Below are 22,453 nucleotides of genomic sequence, written 5' to 3' on the forward strand. Positions count from 1 at the left end.
CCTTTTGCACTGACCTAGATGATGGTCTATAATGTCGATCAGAACTTTTTCTTTTTTAAACTATCCTCCTGTATTTTTCCTGTTCGTTCCTTTACTGATTTCCTGCCAGCCTCTGGTACTTGTGCAGTTTTTTGTTGCTCTGGTGTACTCGAGTGCAGACTCCTTCAGAACTGGAGAACTGGTCTGTTGCTCTGTTGCTATTGTTCCTTATTACTTTTAATGGGTATCAGAACTGGATTTAGGTTTGCAAATTTCTTGTTGGTTAATTTTTTTTTTTTGCAGTTTCCCCTAGATTTTTGTTACTTAACGTTTCTGTGTTCTCATGACTTGCTAGACTGTCTTCTAGTTCCGGATTCTGTTCTAGGCCCCCCCCCCCCCACACACATATTTATTCTGATTCCTATGGGACTTATGCAGTAGTAAGTATGGAATGACTTAGTGATCCTCAGTGGGTGCTGTATTCACTCCCATATTTTGTGGATTCTTTAACGGCTTCTGTGCCAGATTCTGCAATACAAAGTTATTTAGCTTTGGAGAACTGAAACCAGAACATCCGTGTCAGTGACTGGCCAAATTTCTCAGGCCTGGTGGAAAACAATCCTGGCCTGTATCACACCACAAAGCATAGTAGGAAGCCTTCCCTCTGCCTAAGGAGATTTCCTCCAATTTAAGTGGATCTTCCTCCAACCTAAGAGCCACTTGAACGAAGACTTCTTAGGGTGGAGGATGCTGCCTATAGTCTCTTACGGAATTGGCACAACTGGTTGTAAGTCCTGTACAGTTCATCAGTGAAATCAAATGTCACAAAAATTTCCCTTGGAAGCCTTGTATAGAGAAGGGGCACATAGGGAATCTCAGGGTTGTTCTAGGAGATTTCCTGTTCAAATGGAAATATATATTATATGAGATTTTAAAAACCTGTCTCCTCCCATATAGTTGAGATGAATAACAAAAGTGATACAATTAACTGTATGTCTCAATATTCTTAAGTCATGGGAGATATCTGGGTTATTTTTTAATGGACATGGACATGGCAGGGAGCCATTGACCAATCCTGACTTCCTACCAGACATTCAGTTGAAAAGATGCCATAGGTCAAGTGCATAAACCCCAATTTTACATACACATGTGCACATGTAAAATGTGTGATGTGTAGCAGCCTTCAGATACTGTTTTTGAAATACAATTTACTGCAGTATGTCCCAAAGTACTTTCAGTGCATTCTTGTGTCTACCGCATTACATTAGTTTAGAAGAGTCAAGGGGAGGTTTCCCAAGACTGCTTTTGATTATATTTTTCTCATACTGTTCCTCCAAAGGGGGTGAAAGCAATGTACATGGTTCTCCTTCCATCATTTTATTCTCATGACAACCACATAATGTAGGTTATGCTAAGAAAGAGTGGCTCGCCCAAGGTCACCTAGGCTAGCAAGCATTGTGTCAGAGTGGGGATTTGAACCCAGGGCTACATCCACAAGGTGATAATTTTCCATGTTCCTTCTGTTGCTGCTGTGTGTGCAGAGGTGTTTACAGAAGCAATGGAGTGTCCACACAGTAATCTCTCCTGCGCTTCCCTTGCTGTTGGCCCCCTCCCTCCATGCCCACCATTCCCTTCCCATCAGAGGCCTTTTGTGCTTTAAAAAAATAGTAATTGATATATCATGATTGGCTTAAATTATACTGATACGTCATTTACTAAAGCAGTAGTAGGGACTGCTGCAAAGGAAATAGTGCTTTTGTGCATTGGACCTGCAAAAATGCACACCTTCTCATCCACACAGCATCCAAGAGCACTTTGACCACAATCTCTTGCCAAATCAGGTGTAGGAATCATTGCAGCCAGTGGGGAGAGGGGCATTGAAAGTAAACTGACCGACAATGAACGTGAGTTCTGAATAAAATGGAGTAGTTTGAAAAGCGATCCCCCCCCACGATTGAAAACAGTGATTGCAAAGAGGGACGCCTCTTGTGTGAATGAGCGGCTAATGAACACGAAGGGGGAGAGGGGAGGAAGTAAACCGAAAGTGTTTTGAGAGACTTATCTGAATCGCGAAGTTGTTTGGCGAGTTTTCCGAGTTGTGTGGAAGCGGTAGAAACTGTAAACAAAACGGGAAAGATGGCGGCCCAGCAGAGAAAGTTTAAAACGAAGCCAGGCAGTCAGAGTCCGAGACCGGAAGAGAGAGCAGATGTCCTCAAACTCCTGGCGGATATGCTCAAGCAGGTGATGCAGCAACTCGATGGTATTAACCAGCAATTGACCGTGATGAATAGAAACTTTGTGGCACAGCAGCTTCAGCTGAATGAAACAGAGAAAAAAGTGGAGATAGACACCACAAGCAAGAAGTTGAAGAAAAGGTTGGGAGAGGTGGAAACGAAGCAGAATTGCCAAGAGAATTGAGTCTTGCAGCTACAGATGGAAAAAGCTAACATGATTCTCAGGTTTCAGGGGGTTCCTGAAACGGATCAGCAAGACTTGAAGAGGATGCTTGGTGAGATCATCGCTCCAGTAGTAGGTTTAACAGCGGATGAACTGGTAAACGAAATGGAGTCAGTGTATAGGGCATACTCCAATTACATTAAAAAAAATAACCTACCTGGAGAAATAGTGGTTAGGTTTTTAAGAAGACAAACCAGAGATGCCATTTTAAAAGCAACTTCAGCAACTCCACTGTAAATGGGAAATGTAACCATCAAAACCTTAAAGGTCATTCCATTTGAAATTAGACAAAAGAGGAAAAAATATAAGGACTTAATTTCTTTTCTTCAAACTAATGGGATATCGTACAGGTGGGCGGTTTTGGAGGGTGTCATCTTTAAGATCAACGATAGAAGAGAGAAGATAGACTCCACTTTTAAAGCTAAAGAATTTTTGAGACGTCAGCTGGGGACAGATGAAGAGTCCAAAGAGGAAGAAATGAAGTCTAGTGACTCTGCTACCTCGGGAATGGAAGAGGATTCTGTGGCAAAAAAGGGTGCTGGACCTGCCAGAGTGGTATACGATTTTAGAGACAGAAAGCCGAAGTAAAGGCAGAAGGACTTGGAAAATGGCCTTTTGAAGCAAAGAATAAGAAGATGATCAGAGACTTCTCTCATAACAACTAACAAAATAACATATAAATAGCGAATTGTTATAAGCAAGAACTCTACAAGTATATTGTGATATTAAAACTAAGTGTACTAACATTTTTACTAACATTTTTACTAATTAGTAAAACTTTACTAATTTTACTAACTAAAACCTCCTCTTGGGGTTTTAGTTTAGTGTGGTTTGCTTTCCTTTATCCTTAGTTGTAGTCCCTTCCCTAATATTTCTTTGTAGTTTTTGTAGTATTTGCAAAATAAAAAAATATCCCTCCGGGGATTTAAAAAAAAGAAAGAAAGAAAGAAAGCGATTAGGGGACAATGTCATATGGATACTCAGTGCCCCCACCACTACAGTTTAGACACAAAATCAGAGCAAAACATCTTTGTTGGCTTCCAGCTCAGGTCTCCCATATCCTAGTTTGACATACTTACAGGTGCTGACTCTACTGTCTGTTAGAAATGTGCTTTCTGATTGGCCAGATACAAATCACATTCTGGAATGGGGGTGGAGTTGACACCATTTTGAAAATTCATAGCTCTGACGTAGTCTTGTTAGGTTGACAGGAACTGTAAAGGTTTTCTAAGGAGGTGAGAGAGGCTGCTAACGCAACATTTAAAACAGAAGGAGCACTGCAGAATTGTGAGGTGTTTTCTGTTTAGCTGTTTTCTTAGTGATGTTGTCATTCTGAAATAAGAGGATTATTTACCTTATTAAGTAAAGGTGATGCTCAGAAATAATGGATTTGTCTGAAAACAAGGAAGGTCTGGCAAGAGACGTTATCACCTGTTTCTCTTAGGTATTTTTTAATTGTTGTAACCCTAATAAAGTCTTGGAACTTTCTTTTGTCTTGAATGTTAAATGTTGTTTAAGAAATGGCTGGACAGAGTTACGTGATTACAAAGAGTGTAAGGAGCATGTTGTGGGAACAGATCTATATAATTTGTAATCATTTGTGGTGGTAACAACAGGAAAATGTATGTTAGTGGAAGGATTGGGACTTGTAGTAAAGGAAGAATTTAGGAGGTGTAGGGAGGATTTGTGGATGGCAGTATAAATTAAGAAATATGTTGTTGGGAGGGAGATTGTAGTTCATGCTGCATCATAAGAGAATGCAAAATAATTTCCAGTAGTGTCTTCTGATACTGATGTGATAATATAATGAAGACTGCCGTTTAACTTGTCTCTATTGCAGACTTCTTTCTTTCATGAAACAAGCCAGTAGCATTTCCTGATAATACAGGCCCATTCTGCATCTAACATTCGCTCCGGTGTTTTATCAAACCCACCTTGGGACAGAAATTCCCCTCCTCATTGCATGCCAGTTTCACTTTCTTTGATTGCCGGATTTTATTGAACCCTCCACACTGCATGCCGGCTTTGGCTTCCTTTGATCTCTCGGTTTTATGGTACTGTCTGCATAGATTTATGGCTGTTTTATGGCCATTCAGGGGTGACTCTGCAGTCAGTACAAAGGAGCGAATGCTAGATGCAGAATGGGCCACAGACTGAATCTGTCCAGGTGCTGATCTCACCAGGAGGTGTGTAGCTCTCAGAAGAGGCCTGGCCTGGGAGCTAATCTAGCCCCCAGGGCTTTGGAGATTAGCCAGACTAAAAGCTCTCCATCTGTGTTTCTTGTTGCAGAACTGCATTTCTGAGAACGGCCTCGGCCATGGCCACAGGAGGGAAAGACAGCCATTCCGGCACCCCTCGGTACACTAACAGTCTGATTCATGAGAAGTCGCCTTACCTCCTTCAACACGCCCATAATCCCGTGAACTGGTAAGAGCAGTTTTCTTTCAGTAAGCACAGGAGTGGGCAAGACAGATGGTTTTAGGAGAAAATAGCAATGGAATATCATAGACGTTGTTTGCAAGGGGACACACATTTCCTTTACCATTGTTGTCCAACTAGCCAGAGGTTTCCTGTTCTCCTTCAGTACCTCCCCTCCCTCTCCCAAATTGCCTCCTAGATCTGCAACTCCTTCCCAGAACACCTGTGTGTCAAACAGAGAGAACGCTTCTCTTTCCAGTCCCTCCCCAAACCCCAACTTTTCTTTAGTTCCTCTTTTTCATCCCTACCTGAGAATGTGTAACAACATACACAAAATTTTGCAAACCGTCCGTCTCCCTTTCCTTTCTTCCTTCCTCTCTGCCATTTGTCTGGGCCTTTATTGTAGCTCCTTGGAGCAGGAACCTATCTTTTTGCCGTGTAAAAATCAAGGACACTTTATTTATTTTTATGTGTATCCTTACTTTTCACCCACATCTGAGAACTCAAAGTGGCTTCCACAGTGAATGCAAAAATTATTCTCAAACAAGTAGACAAAAAACATATATAGTACTGTATGTACAGTAATGACTCTATATAAAGAGGAAGTGCACGAGGCAGATATCTCTGATTTGAGGCATTTACTTAGTCACATCTCACCACTAGTCCTAATCTGAGGACACAAGTTAATCTTGAAACTAAAGAATGACATCAGGGCTGTGTTTTATTTTAAAGGATTTTACTTAAAAGCTTGACTCCCAGATTACTTTGACCATGGGACCAAAATGCCTCCATCTGTATTTTTGCAACTCAGTCCTCCAATTAAGTGCCATAGAATGGAATTGGGGGAGAGAGAGAATTCTAATTTCTGATGGACTATAGGAATTCACACCATATGTGTCTCCCCATCTAATTATGTATAGAATCAGGTGCCAGCATTGTGTAGAGAGCCACTGTACTGTAGTGGTTAGAGTGTTGGACTAGGATGTGGGAGACCCAGGTTTGAATCCCCACTTTGCCATGGAAGCTCGCTGGGTGACCTTGGGCCAGTTAAGCATTCTCAGCCTAACCTACCTCACAGGGCTAATGTGAGGATAAAATGGAGGAAGAGGAAGAGGGAATGTTGTAAACCACTTTGGATTTCCATTTGGGACAAAATCAAGATATAAATATCTACATAAATAATAAACACATCCATTCATAGTGTGTTCTCAGTGGCTCAAAATAAGCCAGATGTTCAGGCAGTAGGTGAGACATTTCAGCACAGCGCCTGGTTTTTGCTAGGTGTCCTTTTGCATCTTCAAGTGGCTCATTCATGGCAACGCTCTTATGACACTGAGCACTGGGCACTATATAGAGGCTGAAGCTATGCTGATGATGCCTGCTAACTGTGTCCCTTGCCTTCTGCTCCATGGCTGGGCGTGGGCTATTGTGGCCTTGTCTGCATATCTTTTCTAGATATTGTACTGTTTGACAGTCTCTCAGTTGTAGTTATATTCAGTTAGAGGTGTCAGTGATTGGAGAAATGTGTCTGTTTAAACTCTGCTCTCTGGTTTAGGCATATTTAATGGGGTGAGCTGTAGATGTAAATCCCAGCATCTTGTCTCCCTTCCCCCCCTCCCAGGTATCCATGGGGTCAGGAGGCATTTGACAAGGCAAAGAGGGAGGATAAGTTGATATTCCTATCAGGTAACAAAGGAATGGCTTTATTTATGTGACTTTTATGTACATGTTTATAGACGCATACATTGCAAATATGAGATTTCAAAACCACGCAGCACAAGCAATCCTGCCAGTTTGCTTAATGGTTGCTTAAATCTTCTGAGAAGATAAATTTATGCTTGGAGACTACAAATAGTTCTACTTAGGTCCTCCTCTAGTGGATTCGCCTCCCTGTTTCCATCTAGCTGTTTTTTGGCAATCCATCCCCCTTCCTTCCTTTTGGAATGACCTTGTGTTGTTCTTTTGTGGGTGTACTGTTGGCATCAGCAAAGAATACTGTAAAGATTACTTATGAGTAAACAAATGGGAGATCAGAAGTAGATTAGCTAGTGGAGGAAGATCGAGCCTGTCATCAGTAGCAGACATTGGCTGTGGTTACACACACTAAATAATCCACATTCAATCCACTTTGAGTGCACTTTCCAACTGGATATTACTGTGTGAACTGGCAAAATCCAGTTGGAAAGTGCATTGAAAGTGGATTATTTAGTGTGTGTAACTGCAGCCCTGTTGTCTGGGAAGAACTTTTAATTTGCTGTTTCAAGCAGGTGGGGATTTGTAGGAGGATAAAGATCATTTTAGAACGCTTGGATACTTTAGAAAACAGTTTAAGAAATTACTACTAAAACGTTTCTAGCCCTCTATGTTTTTTTTAAAAAAAATCAAAACAATTAATGCTTTAAACAGTTTTTACAACCTGACTGATACTTCACTGTAGAAACAGTTTATGGAGAATTTCCAGTCACTTTTCTTATATTTCTCCAGCTCACTGTTAAAACTATGCTGTTATTTTGCTCCCTGAATTATTGTTAGGAAACCATTCCAGTATTTTATTTAGAATCCTTCTTGTGGTTGTAGCTTCTTCCCTGTTGTATGTACCTTCTCTTTCATCCAGTTTCTCCCTCATTTGTTCTGAACCCTTTAAATTATACACTTGCATGGAGATGTTGTGTGCTATTGTCTCTTCTCCCTGACAAATTGTTTTCATCTCTTAATTCCAGTTCTCCATTGCTTTGTTCATCATTGAAACTTTCTTTAATTGACAGTATTTGTTTTCAGTTGGTTATTCAACCTGCCATTGGTGCCACGTCATGGAACAAGAATGCTTCCAGAATGTCGAAATCGGTCAGATTCTGAATGAGAACTTTGTGTGCATCAAGGTCGATCGGGAAGAGAGGCCAGATGTTGATAAAGTTTACATGACCTTTGTGCAGGTGGGGAGTTGAAACTTGGGAAACTGGCACAACCAGTTGGGGAGCCTCTCTTCACTGTTGTTTCCAGATGTGGTGGAGAAGGGAATCTAACACATCCCATATCTTTTTCCTTAGGCAACCAGCAGTGGAGGGGGTTGGCCAATGAGTGTATGGTTGACACCTGATCTCAAACCATTTGTTGGGGGGACCTACTTTCCTCCTGAGGACAGCATTTACCAGGTTGGCTTTCGGACAGTTTTGCTCCGCATCCTAGAACAGGTATGGAGTTGACATTTGCATTTGAATAATGCAATGGAGATCAAGTTTAATAGCTACTGGTGCTAGTTTTATCTTGAAAGGGCTAATGTGGAAAATGAATGCATCATGATTGGTTCGTTTTGGTGGGCAAAGAATTTGGGAGAGATGAGTTTGTCCCATAATTATTATGGGCTGAATGAGTCACTACTGTACCTTCTTCCTTATTACATCTTGGTATGCAATCCTGGAAATGTCCCAAAGTCTAGTGTTTCAATTAATGATATCTTGGGACTGGTTTTGACTTTATAGTTGCTGTGTGAAACCTGCTGAAAATGTTTTTGTGTAATTGTGGTTTCAATGGCAGCTGTAATACCAGAGTATAGCTCACTGGCTCTGTTAAGATACCATGCAAAACTATGATTTAATTAAATTAACTGTGGTCAGGGGCCATTTCCAGCGGGAGTACACAGGAGCGGAGCTCTGGCAGTAAGGAGCCCAGGGGGCGGGCACATGCAACAAGCCCCGCCCCCTGCTCTCAGCAGCCCTCAGTCGGGCCACGAGGAGCAAGAAGCAGCCAGGTAAGTTGCAGAGCCCCCCCCCAATCCCGCCTTCAGGTACAAACTCTCCCTCCTCTGTGAGGGCAGATCTGCATGTCCCCCCCCCCAGCTAGCAATCCAAAACAGTTCAATGGCACCTTTTAGATCAAGTTTTATAAAGATACAAGCTCTCCTTCTTCTGCGAGGACAGATCTGCATGACCCCCCCAATAGCTAGAAATCCAAAACAGTCCAGTGGAGTCCGAGCAGTGGGTGTTGCCTTCTGACATACTTCCGGTGATGTCAGGGGGTGTGGCATATGCAAATACGTTATGTTAATAAGTTATGCTAATGAGCTCCTGCACCTCTTTTTCTACGAAATGACCTCTAACTCTGGTCACTATGACCATCTAAATGTAGGTCACTCTGCAAACTACAGAGTGGGTATATCAAATCACAATATGAAACCATGGTTTGAAGCTGGGTTATTAATCACAGTAAGCCTTACTTGAGATTTTGCACAGTGCACAAATGTGGACATTCTGCCTTTGTCTCTGATGCCACTTTGGACACAAAGCAGGCTGGGATACTAACTGAATCTCTGTGTGGGAGATGGGAGAAAGAGTGAAGGCAATTAAATCAACATTTGTTGAGGCAAATCAGGATTTGAATGACCATCTGTGATCCAAACCCTGGTTTCACAAACTTTTTTGTTTTGTTTAGTGTACCCCCAGTAAACTCTTACTGACTTTTCTCCCTTGTTGTGTTTGTATTGTATGTTTATATGTTTTATTGTATTGTTAATATTTAAAATGTATAGATATGTAACCCATTTAGTTTTAAAAGGGCAAGGCTAGTGGTCACAGAATTGTGGATGCCCCATTCAAAACCTGAACAGTACTTTAAAAAATGACTTTTATAGAAAGGTGGGGCAAAACAATGGGTTTAGAACGGAAAGTTTTTAACACAACAGTGTGAATAAAAATTATACTGAACAGTCCCAAAGTTAGGGTGAGAAGAGAAGAAAATCTCAGTAGTAGCTGGAGAGCCAGTTTGGTGTGGAGAGCCAGTTTGGTGTAGTGGTTAAGTGTGCGGACTCTAATCTGGGAGAACTGGGTTTGATTTCCCACTCCTCCACTTGCACCTGCTGATGTGACGTTGGGTCAGTCACAAGCTCTGGCACAGCTGTCCTTGAAAAAGAGCAGTTTGTGTCAGAGTTCTCTCAGCCCCACCCACCTCACAGGGTGTCTGTTGTGGGGAGGGGAAGGGAAAGGTGTTTGTAAGCTGCTCTGAGACTCCAAGTGAAGGGCGGGGTATAAATCCAATCTCTTCTTCTTCTTCTTCTAGTCTTTGGGTCCTGACTCACAAACTGCAGACAGGTTGCATTGCCATTTCTCCTCAGGGTCACAGAAGAAGTCTCACTAACACTCATGCTGGAAGATGGCCACTCTCTCACCAAGTGCCTTTCTTTGTCTCTACAAGCTTCTCTCCTCAGGAACTTTTTCTTTAGAAATTCTCCACACTTCAGGAGAAAAAACACCTCAGCTTCTTCTCTGTTTGCTTCTCCACCTTGGCGCTCTCCCCTCTCCTGTCCTTGTCTTGTTGCCAGCCTCTCTGCAGGAGGCACCTCCCTCTAGAGGGCAGTATTTCCAAGCTAGGGCCCCCTATACAAGTGAAAACATGCAACAGGTTTTTTAAAAATAAATAAATATTTTTACAAGGCTTATATATATATATTTATTTTATACATTTGCCCTTGGCATATAAATCCTTTAAATAAAATAAATTAAAACTGAACCATACCTAAAATAAGGCTTGGTTTCATGTGAAGAAGAAGAGAAGAAGAGATTGGATTTATACCCCGCCCTTGACTCTGAGTCTCAGAGCGGCTTACAAACTCCTTTCCCTTCCCCTCCCCACAACAGACACCCTGGGAGGTAGGTGGGGCTGAGAGAGCTCTTTCAAGAACTGCTTTTTCAAGGACAGCTCTTGTCAGAACTATGGCTTGCCCAAGGTCATCCAGCAGGTGCAAGTGGAGGAGTGGGGAATCAAACCCGGTTCTCCCAGATTGAGTCCGTGCACTTAACCACTACACCAAACTGGCTCTCAAAGTCTGAGGCAAAGTGCTATGTACATTGGCCCTGTTGCGTGGGCACTTTCCATGCCAGTAGACAGTGCACCAGGAGTGGGGAAATGCCACATGGTAGGACTGATAAATGTAGTGAATTGCTCTTACGTGTTGCAGCTGTCATGTGAAGTCACTGTTACCTCCATGTGGAAGTGATTCCAACAGTTTCCTCTGATGGCCGTAGAATCCCGTAATGCCTCTTTTAATCAAGTTTGGCACTGTAGAGAAAGTGTTATATGTGCAGTAGGAATGATTTACAGTACAGTATTTATACCCTTCTGTGGCCATGAACTTAGAATGGTATAACTCTGCTTAAGATGGCACTGTTCGATCTCTCTTTATTCATGTAAACTATGTGGAAGTTTAAGTTGCCACTTCCTAGTATATGCCATGTTTCCATTTACCTTGCGGTAAACATTGGGACCATGTATATCCGGATGGATTCCTCTGGTTATTCATGCTTCCCTGAGAACATAAACAGGCAAAATATGCATCTACTTCTGGCCTTTTTTTGTTTTGTAGTTTCAGTGCATTGTGCGCCATCCTTTCTGAATTCATATGTGCGAATGACATCCTGGATGGCAAACTCAGTGACCTTTGTGGAGTATTCACACATGGTTTGCCTTGCTACCTGGGCAGAAAAGGATTACAATGTTTCTGAGGAGAGGGATAGGTGGATGAGGCAGAGGTCATGAGTAACTACTACAAAAACTACAGCTTTAAATTGTTTCTTTCCCATCCCACCAGTGGAAACGGAACAAATCTATCCTTTTGGAAAACAGCCATAAAATTATGTCTGCCCTGTTAGCCAGGACTGATGTGGGTGCACGAGGGGAGGATGTGCCCCCATCCTCACAAGAGGTGATGACCAGATGTTTCCAACAACTGCTAGATTCCTATGATGAAGAATATGGTGGATTCTCAGAGTCTCCCAAATTTCCTACTCCAGGTCAGTTCAAGATCTTCTAGTCCAGCAATCCCAGAAGGAGAGTAGCTTGGCATAAGCAGCTGATCCAGATTCTTTACTTTCTTGCATTTCAGTCAACTTGAATTTCCTGTTTTCTTACTGGGCTCTTCATCGGTCAACCTCTGAAGGGGCACGGGCACTGCAGATGGCACTTCACACACTCAAGATGATGGCATATGGTGGGATTCATGATCATATTGCCAAGGTAAGGCGGAGGAGAATGTTAACATAGTGGTTTGCAAACTTAACTAGGGCCCCGGCCACATGGGCCGGATAACACGGGGGGGAGGCGGGGCTATTTGCACTGCCGCAATTAGAGCTTCCAGAACGCGATCCCATGTTTCAGCAGCACGCCATGGTTCCTTCCCTCCGAGCCTGCACATCAACGAGGGGCTGGAAGGAAAAGCCTCGCGCCGGCCCGATCACACCAAGGGAGTCCGGAGGTAGCCTGTGGCAAACCGTTTGCTAGTACCTTCGAGGAGGTAGTTTTTTATCGTGCATTTTCAGCGGTACGCTACAGGTTGGCCACGGGTACGCTCCACTTGCCAGATGTTGCGGTGTGACCGTGCCTGGAAAATCCGTCATTCAATCGTGGCTCTCCCAGGGCATATTCGGCGTGTGAACGGGGCCTAAAGGATCCACAAGTATTTCAGGACTTAGTACCTTTTGCTCCACCTCCCACCCATCCCAGTTTTAGCTTTCAAATCTACCTCTATCATCCACTTTGAGGAAGCTCAAGAAATAGATAAAAATAAAGCCAACAGCATAGCATCATAGAAGAATAAAAACAGTAGTTGTTTAAAAGAACAGCCAGGATTATATACCTGAAGAGAAGACTCCCAAATTGCTTATTGGACCAGCTGGTCCAATATAAGATAATTTCATCTATCATGTGGGTCAGGATGGTTACAGACACTCTTTTCCAAAGGTCCTAAGGCAATCCTGAAAAGGACTGGGTTGCCAGCCCCAGATACACCTGTGCTAACCCATGAAGCACAAGTCTATGCTTCCTAGAGCCAGATTCTCCAACAAGACTGCATTCTGGCTGCCCAATAAGATGGGTAGAGGAAGGGAAAGTTTACTAACAATACAATCCTTAACAGAGTTAATGATGTTCTAAGTCCATTGGCTTAAAAGGTTTTAACTGTGTTTAGGATAGCACTGTTGTTTTTCTTAGGGTCTCCCAAAGAGAACGGCAACAGCAAAACTTACTGTATATAGTCTCCTCTCCGATCTCTGCAGGAAGGAAGGAAGGAAGGAGGGGGGGGGGGGACTGGATTTATATCCCACCTTTCACTCAGAGTCTCAGAATGGCTTACAATCACCTTTCCCCCCCCCCCCCCCACAACAGACACCCTGTGAGGTAGGTGGGGCTGAGAGAGCTCTTTCGAGGACTGCTCTTGAGAGAACAGCTCGGAAAGAAGTTCTGACTGACCCAAGGTCACACCAGCAGCTGCATGTGGAGGAGTGGAGAATCAAACCCAGTTCTCCCAGATTAGAGTCCACGCTCCGAACCACTGCACCAAACTGGCAGTGTATGGTATGAAGGATTTGCTGTGCTTCTGTAATTCTATTCCCATCTTTGCTGGTGGACATTACGGCAGTGCTCTTGTGCACAAGCATCACACAGTTGCAGACTTTAGTGTGTATCTCATTTGCATCAGTAGCTTCACTTCACCGTTAGACTTATCATCTGCAGGGTGCTCATGATCCCTCTAGTGGACCCTGGCCACTTCGGAATCACTGCGTTAGATGAGTCTGTCTGTAAATTTTGAGGGCCTAGCTGGGGCTGCACATGTGCTTACGTGTCCAGATAGAGAAAATAGCACTCCTCAGGGTTGTTTCGGGTAAAATGGCTTGAGGGGAAGGCCAGAGCCTCTCTTGCTGCATGCTACAGTCCTTACCTGAACCACAGAACTTCAGAACACGCCTCTCCACTGGATTCAGGGACATCCCTGGAGAAAATGTAACATGTCGTTAGGTCCTCAGGGTTTTTCTTTTTTTAAAAGATGCAGAGAACGTTCCACTGAAAACAAGATCTAACCACAGTCTCAACTAGGGAAAAATGATAACAAAACTGTTTCCTCTCACTCTCTTGTAGGGGTTCCATCGTTATTCTACTGACCAGCGTTGGCATGTCCCTCACTTTGAGAAGATGCTGTATGATCAGGGACAGCTGGCAGTAGCCTACGCCAAAGCATTTCAGGTATTCCTTCACTGATGCTCTAATCTAAGCAATAAGCCGGGCTTTCTAGAAGAGGGCCAGAAAGAACTGGTAGTGTGTATCTGACCATCTATGGACTTTGCAGAGCAGGACTTCCCTGCATTCCTCTCCTGTTGCAGTTCACTGAGCCTTCCAAAGTTTTGTTCTTGGAAGGTCAGCAGACCCTCATGAATGACAGAAGGGAGCAAAGGTGACATCTGCAGGGGAAGGGAATGGAAATCACCTGTCTTTCATAACTAGAAATTCTGTTATCAGAGGAAATGCATGGCTGGATTCATAGTGGTGATATGAACAGCACGTATCTCAAGCAAAGAGTGGGACAAAAACAGGTCTTATGCAAGAAGAAGCGGAAGAACTGTGGCTCCAGAGAGAAAATAGCGGCACCGGTAACAACAATGGCGGCAAAACAGCGGCAGAAGCAGCAGCGAAGGAACGGCCCCCCGGAACAACGACTGGTCGGAGGTCAGCAGCGGCGCGGCGTCATTGGAGAGATTGGAGCCGGAAGGATGTAATCCCCATCGCCTGCATGCAGCAAGCCCGACGAGCCAGCAAGGGCCGCTGTGGAAGCCAGCTAACTGAAGTCCCCCCTCTAAGAAAGAACTGCGCGAAGAGGCATGTGACCGCCCAGAAAAAAGACGGAAGGAGAAGCAAGAACATCTGTGGAAAAAGCCTTCGGAGGGTATCTGGTAGGGTTCCCATCCCCCTGAATTTGTGGCCATAGTTAGGATTCTAGTAAGTGTGTGTACACACGATACTGTGTAAGCTGCCCAGAGCCCTTTGGGAGTGGGCGGGGTAAAAATCCCATGTAATAATAATAACAATAACAACAATAACAACAATAACAACAATAACAACAATAACAACAATAACAACAATAACAACAATAACAACAATAACAACAATAACAACAATAACAACAATAACAACAATAACAACAATATATACCTTGGGGAGAAAGGAGAAATTAGGTGCATTTTCTCAACAGTGGAATTTTATATTGTTCTCTGAAGGGTAGCTGCCTTTGGTTGTTTCTATCCCAGTCAATCTTCAATATGCTGACGACATGATCCTCCTCTCGGAAACTAAAGGAGGCCCGGAATACCTGTTCAAGAAAATCAAAGAAGAAAGTGAGAAGTTTGGCCTCTTCCTAAACATCAAAAAGACCAAGTTCATGATCACCGAGAAGAATAGAAACATCAAAACAACAGTTGACAATGAAGAAATCGAATGTGTGGAAGAATTCACTTTCTTAGAACACAGATCAACCAAAATGGCAAATGCAGCCCAGAAATAAAACATCGAATCACGCTGGGTCGCACAGCAATGATGAGCATAAATCAAATATGGAACAGCAAGGACATCAGCCTAGCAACCAAATGCAGATTAGTCTGTGCTATTGTGTTCCCCATAGCAACCTATGGCTGTGAAAGTTGGACCATGAAGAAGCAAGAGGAAAATCAACTCATTTGAGCTGTGGTGCTGGAGAAGGCTCCTGTGCATTCCTTGGACAGCAAAGGTGACAAACAAGTATTGACAAGCAAGTATTGGAGTGCATAAAACCAGACATGCCATTGGAAGGAAAAATCACAAAACTGCGACTGACTTTTATCGGCCATGTCATGCAGAAGAACTCACTAGAAAAAGCAATTAGGCTTGGGTTGGTTAGCGGCAAAAGGAAACCAGGCCACCAAAGAACACGGTGGCTAGACACCATAAAAGTCGACACCAGCCTGAGCATGGAACAACTCAAAGAAACAGTATAAGATTGGAAAAGGTGGAGAGAGCTGGCCCATAGTATCACCAAGAGTCAAACACGACTGAATGGTTAACAAGAACATCCCAGTCATGTCGGAAGGAAAGGGAAATACTGCAGTTCTCTGAGCAGTATTATGACTGCTCTCTTCTTCTAAGCTTTCTGCATTCATGTTGTTTATTTCGTGACCCAACTCAGGCATGTATGGGGGTGATGTTGGGAACTTAACACTACGCTTGTAACCAGCTCTTCCAGGCCAGAAGAACGAACAAGGCTGAATCATTTGCAGGGGGTATTCCATTACTTGGATTCTGCATTGAGATTCAGTGAACCCAGGACTTGAGGCAGGCTTCACAGTTGGCAGCCAGTTGGGAGAAGTATTTGAACGCTCTTCAACCTCACTTTTCCTACTCATCATTAAGGCAACATGCAAGTTAACATGCACCGTTGAGGTGAGGATGGAGATTAGGTGAGAAGACACAAATGTATACCAAAACTAAGATTCTTGAATCCCGTTCCCAGATTAATCCAGTGTAAAGGAGAAGAAATGGGAAGGTTTCTTGGCTTCTTGTTCCTGTCAGGATGACTGTGACAGTACCAGGAAATGGCAACAAGGTGCCCAGGGTGTGTGGGGTGGGGTCTTCTTTTGTCTAGAAATTATTCTTGGTAGTAACATGGCACCTTGGGAGTGTAATGAAAGCTGAGAACAACACGTAGGCCTGTCATTTTGTGCATTGTTGAGTGTGCAGGATTGTTCAGAGAGGAGAGAGAAAGAAGAAATGGTTCAGTGGAGCAAGGAGTATTACGTCCCCTCCGCAGTATGTGCTCTGAGGCAGAATGCATTTGCTTGGGACGTCAACCACAGTTATTTGTCCTGGGAAACGTTGGGTGTGGGCGGCTTGTACCATCTGCCTCCTGTTGTCCCACTCTGTACAGAGTTTCCCAATTCCATAAGAATATCCAACTGCTTCCCACTTTTGTTCAGCAAGTGGGCCTAGAATACTTCACAAAGGTGGGAAGAATATCATCAGAGGGCAGCCTGATGCAGAGTTAAATGATGCCACTCTGCTTTCTCATCATGTCAGTGGCATATCCAGAAGATTTTCTTAAACCCCAAGGGGACCCTGGTAAGAGCATGTTAGGTCTCTCCACCCCCACCCTCAGCTTTGTCCTCTCTGCCGAGTGGTTCATTTCTGAAATTTGCTATTAGAAGATGTCCATGAGGGAAGCTACCCTAGCTTACTTTAAAAAGAGACTGGACACATCGTTACTGGCTATTGGCCACAGCAGCTAAAGGGAACCTCTATATTCAAAGGCAGTAGGCTGCTGGGCTTCTTGGAAACACTGGGTTGGCCGGTATGGGACGCAGAACACTGCACTAAATGTAACTAGCTTCTAAATGTAGCATGTGATGTCATTTTATTTATTTATTTATTATTCACATTTCTATCCCGCCCTCCCCGGAGGCTCAGGGCGGCTTACAGGGCATATCGCCAGATAAAACAGTAAAACAATACCAAATAGTAAAATACATCACCATTAAACCAATTTTGGTGCTCCTCTCAGTCAATTTCCAAATTCCAAATTACACTTTCTAAAAGCAAGATGGCCACTGTGTGATCCCTGACTGGCTAGAGTCATTCTAAGAAGTCCTGAACAGGAATAGAAATTATGGCAGAGTAGCAGCACATAGGTTAAAAAAAAAGGGTAGTGTTAAAAATATGATTATTCTCATTAATTAGAGCATTTTAAAATGATTAAGGGGGGGGGAAAGTCTTAACTTGTGCTTTGAATCTATGGCTCCTGTGTCTGGCCTTTCCTCCTTGGGAGCCATTTTATAACTGGCCCAGGCTGGTTGATATTAGAGCTCCAGCAGGTGGAGTAGATCCTTAGGCATGAAGTGCCCATCCTTTTCTTCATATGATGATTTGCAAAGCACAGAGTAAAAATATTTTAAAGAAAGACTGGGGTATGGGTAGAATCCAGTTAGTAAAAATGGCACTGATACCACACTGGATTCTCAGCAAGAGGAGCTTTACAGGTAAGCTACTGTCCTCCTCCACACTAATTTTAATGGCCCATTACCTGGATGCCCAGATGCAGTTCAGCTCTGAGTATTCGATACGGAAGCCAAGAACCCAGCCGCCTGCTGCCTGGGGTGGCCTCCTCCCTATCCTGTGATGATCCTGGTTGCCTCAATTTCATATCCTGCTGTTGGCACCATAATGGACACAGCTTGTTAACCTTATTAAACAACCTGAAGAGAAATGTGCACGTGGGTGCAGATTCCAGTCATTTATCCATGCTCTGTGCTCCAGAGTTTTTCCTCAAACAGCAAATCTAAATTCCATTAGAACAAACTGTGCAGAGCAGATCAGAGAAATCAGACTAAGTCTGCACGATGTTCCTGGTTTAGTCCCAAATTTTAATTGCTGCAAAAAAAGAATGTTTGGCACAGGCTGGGGCAGGCTGGGGGAAGGGATCAATGAGGGCAGTTGGGGGCAGGAGCTGTATCGGATCAGTGATAGGTGGGGCAGTCATGATGGAGAAATGGAAAGGCGAGCTGATTGCAGCACCCTCAACCGTACGTATCTTTGTCGCTGTTTATTTCTGAATTAGGAAATGACTGTACCCAACAAGTCATTGCAGGATCAAGATCAGAACTAGAATACCCTGTGTCCCAAGGCTACCATTTATTCATTAGGTCGAGCAGTACACTGGAGGCTCAGTGGGCCAGGCTGCGATCCCAGCAATCAACATTTTTGCTACCCAGAGTTTTTTGAGCGTTCACGTAGTGTGCTGGTATATGTCAGAAATGTTTCTGTTGCTTGTTCCAGTGTGTTCCTTGGAGAGCCTGGTGTAAAAATTATGCTCCCTCGGTTCTCACTGTGGATTTAACAGCCTTCCCCCCACCCTGCATCCACTTTTTAAATAATGAGCTCCAAATATAATTCCTTCCCTCTCATATGCAATCTCATTATAATTGGAATAAAATCTATTTTGTGTCTTAAAACAGATTTCTGGCGAGGAATTCTTTGCAGATGTTGCCACAGGCATTCTACTTTACGTCTCCCGGGATCTGAGTGACAAGGTAAGTCACCCCATTGGGACCTTGCTATTAGATGCTAAGCTTGTCTTTGAGTCTCCAGCGTCCATGGGGAACTGTTGCAACGACAGCCAGTTCAGTCCTGTATTGTCCCTGAGGACTGCAGTCTTATAGGTGAGAAAGAGTCTCTTTCCACGCTTTCAAGCTGACACAGGGCGCCCTCTGCTACTTGGATTATGGACCTCTTATCACCTCTATCAGTTCCCTTTCTGTACAGCATCCTTAAGAAGTTCTTCAGTCCCATAAAAATCTTTGCCTGCTGTTCCCTTCACACATTGGTCATTCTCAGGGCTCTAGTCGGGGGGGAGCTCTCAGGTACGGAGCTCCGGAAGAGAACCTCTAGGGGGCGGGGCGGTCATGTTGTGAAGCCCCGCCCCCTTCTTTACCCCGCCCTCTGCTTCGATCCTCATTCCGTTTGGGAATGAGGATGAAGCAGGAGGGTAAGTAGCCGGGCCTTCTGACACACTTCCGGTGATGTCAGGGGGTGTGGCCTTCTGTCACTTCCGGTGATGTCAGGGGGCGTGGCATATGCAAATAAGTTATGCTAATGAGTTATGCTAATGAGCTCCGGCAGCTCTTTTTCTACAACAAGACCCCTGAATAAAAAAAAAAATCTACCTAAACTTAAACATTGGGTTTTCTTCTTTAACTAGACATATCTGGTTCTGCACTAAGCTATAGTTGGCTCTAGAGTCACCGTTTGCAGACCTTCTAACCTAACAGGGATTCCAGAGGAGGCAGCCATGTTAGCAGAAAAACCCACACAGTCCTTTAGCATCTTGGCTGTCAAATACATTGTGGCATAAGTTCTCTTCTACAGCTGCAACAGGGGAATGGTACTTGAGGGTGAAAATCTTTGCACATCACCAGAGACGGTGTGCTCAAAAGGTGGTGGAATCCCCTTGCCCCATTTCCCCATGGTGTCCTGAATCTCTCCATGGCAGCAGTTCATCCTGTAAGACTGGCTGTTTTGAAACACTTGAAGCATTCACAGGTGTTTCTAATCCTTTGATGTTACTAGTCTTTCTAGCATTGTACAACTTGTGACCAACCAGGCTGAATGGGGTCTACCAGTTGTAACTCTACTCTCTACTCAGTCAAACGTCTCTGTTTTTGCTGCCTGCCTGGGCCTGGGGAAACAGGGAGGCCGTCAAGCCACAAAGCTTGGGTCAGTCGCAAATTATGTAGGCCTGTTCTATCACAAAACAACTTGAAATAACTTTAAAATATTTTGGAAAACATGTAATCATGAATGTTCTAGAGTTCTTTGGAGATTTTTTTCGGCAGGGTCAAAAGAGAAAGTAGGAGGAAAAAGATAAATCTGCAGCAACTAGGAGAGAGATAAGATTGGTTCAAGGGAGTAGGATTACTAAGGATGCAATTTGGTGTAATCTGGAATGATTGATTTAATACATTATTTAATGCATTTATTGTTTTTCAACTAAAACAAAAATTTCTAACCTTTTTTTAAAAAAAGCTAAAAAAATGGCTGTTATTCAGTCAGGAAAGCCCTGCTTTCCTGGCTGTTCAGGAAGATAGCAAAACTCAAGGTGCCTCATGTTTTCTGGGCAGCCACCTTAGGAAGCCTTTGCAGTGTATTGTGCTACACGGAGGCCTGATTGTGTCAACTGATGTGGGTAAAATGGTTCTGTCTTGGAGGGGGTTGACTTAGATGCCTTTTGGCCCCTCCCAGTTGTAGGGTTCTGTCAAAGGGCAGGGAATTTGGTAAGTGTATGCAGAGCAGAACCCCTTTCCTGCCTCCTGGGATCCTCATTCACTGCTCCTCGGCTTGCTGTATGTTTAGTCGGCAGTAGCAAACATGTTCAAGCTTTCCTCAGCAACTGTGAGATCTAGATGAGGAGTTTTTAGAATTACAGCTTCATTTTAAAAAAAAAATCAGGAATTTGGCATGTGAACTACAAGGCCAGATTCCACGTTGGGGCTTGGTCATGACCATGTATATGACTGAGACTTCCTTAGCCAGACTCTTGTTTCTTTGTCGATGTGGCGTTTGTGCTTGGGGAATGGACATTTGAGGCGCTTTGTGCTGTTGCTTGTGTTTTCAGTCAGGGGGGTTCTACAGTGCAGAAGATGCTGATTCCTACCCCACAGTCCAATCAAAAGAGAAGCAAGAAGGGGCCTTCTGTGTGTGGACAGCTGAGGAAATCCGAAGGCTTCTACCAGATCCAGTTGAAGGAATCCCAGAGAGAAAGACCACCGCAGACGTCTTTATGCATCACTATGGGGTTAAGGAGGATGGCAATGTGAATCCATTGAAGGTGAAATGGGAGGAGAAGCAACCTGAATGTGGGAGTTGCGTCACATGGCCAGTGCTAACCAATAGGTGTCAATGACATTCTTTGCAGACTTATTCCAGGCACTAGAATTAATGGCCCCACTGCTGAGAAACAGTGTTCACTTAACTGCTATAAAATGCACATTTGTGAGCTATTTTCAGACCAGCTCCCCTTCCTTCATGGTCTGAAGCAAAACAAGTTTAATTTTCGTGCATAGGATAGCAGCTGTTTTCAGCATTTCTCCAGTTCCAATCATTTCCCCCTTTTCAGCTCTCAGACACTGTCTCTCCATCCTATAGTGTTACTGTGTATTTTGTAGGTAACACTAATGTTTCCAGTGACTAATTACAGCAATCCATAAGGACACATGACTGTCAGGAACTGGTCCTCCTCAGCCCTGCCCGGCCCTGCCATTGCATTCGAGCTCACTTGAGGGCAGCCCCCGGAACATCCCTGGTTTCTTTGGCTCCTGTTCTCCAGCAGCTTTGATACACGGGAGCAAGAGGTGGTTGCTGGCAAGCCATCAGGCAGTTGATGCTTAGAGCTCCTTGGCTGTACAGAGAACCTGCAGCTGGATCCTTTGGCTTCTTTGCCCCAGTTCTCCCCGACTCCTGCCCAGTCTGCTTGCTTGTTTTCTGCCAGTTTGTCCTTAGTATGCCCCCTCATCCTAATTTGCCCCTGACAGTGACATATCAGTAAATGTGTGGATGATCATCTGTGCTATATTCTCCTCTGTGTCCTGAAAAACACAGGAATGTTTTGAAAGACTGGATTGTTCATGTCCTCCTGTCAAAAATGATATATTACCGAGCCTAATGGTACCTTGCCCATAGGAAAGAGACAGTGCCAGAGAGGGCAATTTTCATTGTTTCAACATCTTTTCTCCCTTTTGAACGTAAACTGAGTGAGAGAATGAGCTGTCAGAATGAAAAAGATTGAGAAGAAGGAGGTGTCAGAGTGAGAATAGAACAGGTATTGCACTGTGGCAAAGAAAACCAGCCCTGTGACTGGAGGTCCTTGGTTCAGATCTCATCTTTGCCACATAGCTGTAGACAAACTGTTCTTTCCCTCAGCTGCCATTTGCAGTACTGGCCTACCTCACAGGGCTGCTGTAATGATTACAAAGTAATGTACAAGAAGCACTTTGAATACTGAAAGTGTTATGTAAGTGTTTAGGATTATTGGAAGAATTGGGAAAGCTGTATGCCAAAAAGAATCCAAATCTAGTTATACTCCCAGAACTCTCAGTTACCAGAGGAAGAATCTCATTTCCCCCAAGAACAGTTTTGAGTGCTGGAACAATGCAGTATCCCCTAAGCAGAAGCAGTCCTTTCAGGGAAGATTCCTGGATACTGTGAGTCAGACCTGCACATTTGTTGTACTGAAAGGCAAGGTTTTAAGAAAAAGAGACTCTTTGAC

General features: G+C 43.8%; 1 protein-coding gene across 1 annotated transcript in view; it reads left to right on the plus strand.

Moving 5' to 3' along the window:
* SPATA20 (spermatogenesis associated 20) overlaps positions 1 to 22,453 on the plus strand; it is a 71,091-nt gene that overhangs the window by 585 nt on the left and 48,053 nt on the right. Inside the window, exons 2-10 of the mRNA XM_015410729.1 lie at positions 4,726 to 4,863; positions 6,476 to 6,540; positions 7,633 to 7,787; positions 7,902 to 8,045; positions 11,435 to 11,636; positions 11,729 to 11,859; positions 13,756 to 13,860; positions 18,648 to 18,722; positions 20,804 to 21,016. Of these exons, the coding sequence (XP_015266215.1) occupies positions 4,726 to 4,863; positions 6,476 to 6,540; positions 7,633 to 7,787; positions 7,902 to 8,045; positions 11,435 to 11,636; positions 11,729 to 11,859; positions 13,756 to 13,860; positions 18,648 to 18,722; positions 20,804 to 21,016 (1,228 nt within the window). The remainder of the gene's footprint in view (positions 1 to 4,725; positions 4,864 to 6,475; positions 6,541 to 7,632; positions 7,788 to 7,901; positions 8,046 to 11,434; positions 11,637 to 11,728; positions 11,860 to 13,755; positions 13,861 to 18,647; positions 18,723 to 20,803; positions 21,017 to 22,453) is intronic.

The sequence above is a fragment of the Gekko japonicus genome, unplaced genomic scaffold (assembly GCF_001447785.1).
Source record: "Gekko japonicus isolate JY-2015 unplaced genomic scaffold, Gekko_japonicus_V1.1 scaffold15, whole genome shotgun sequence".
Classification (NCBI taxonomy): domain Eukaryota; kingdom Metazoa; phylum Chordata; class Lepidosauria; order Squamata; family Gekkonidae; genus Gekko; species Gekko japonicus.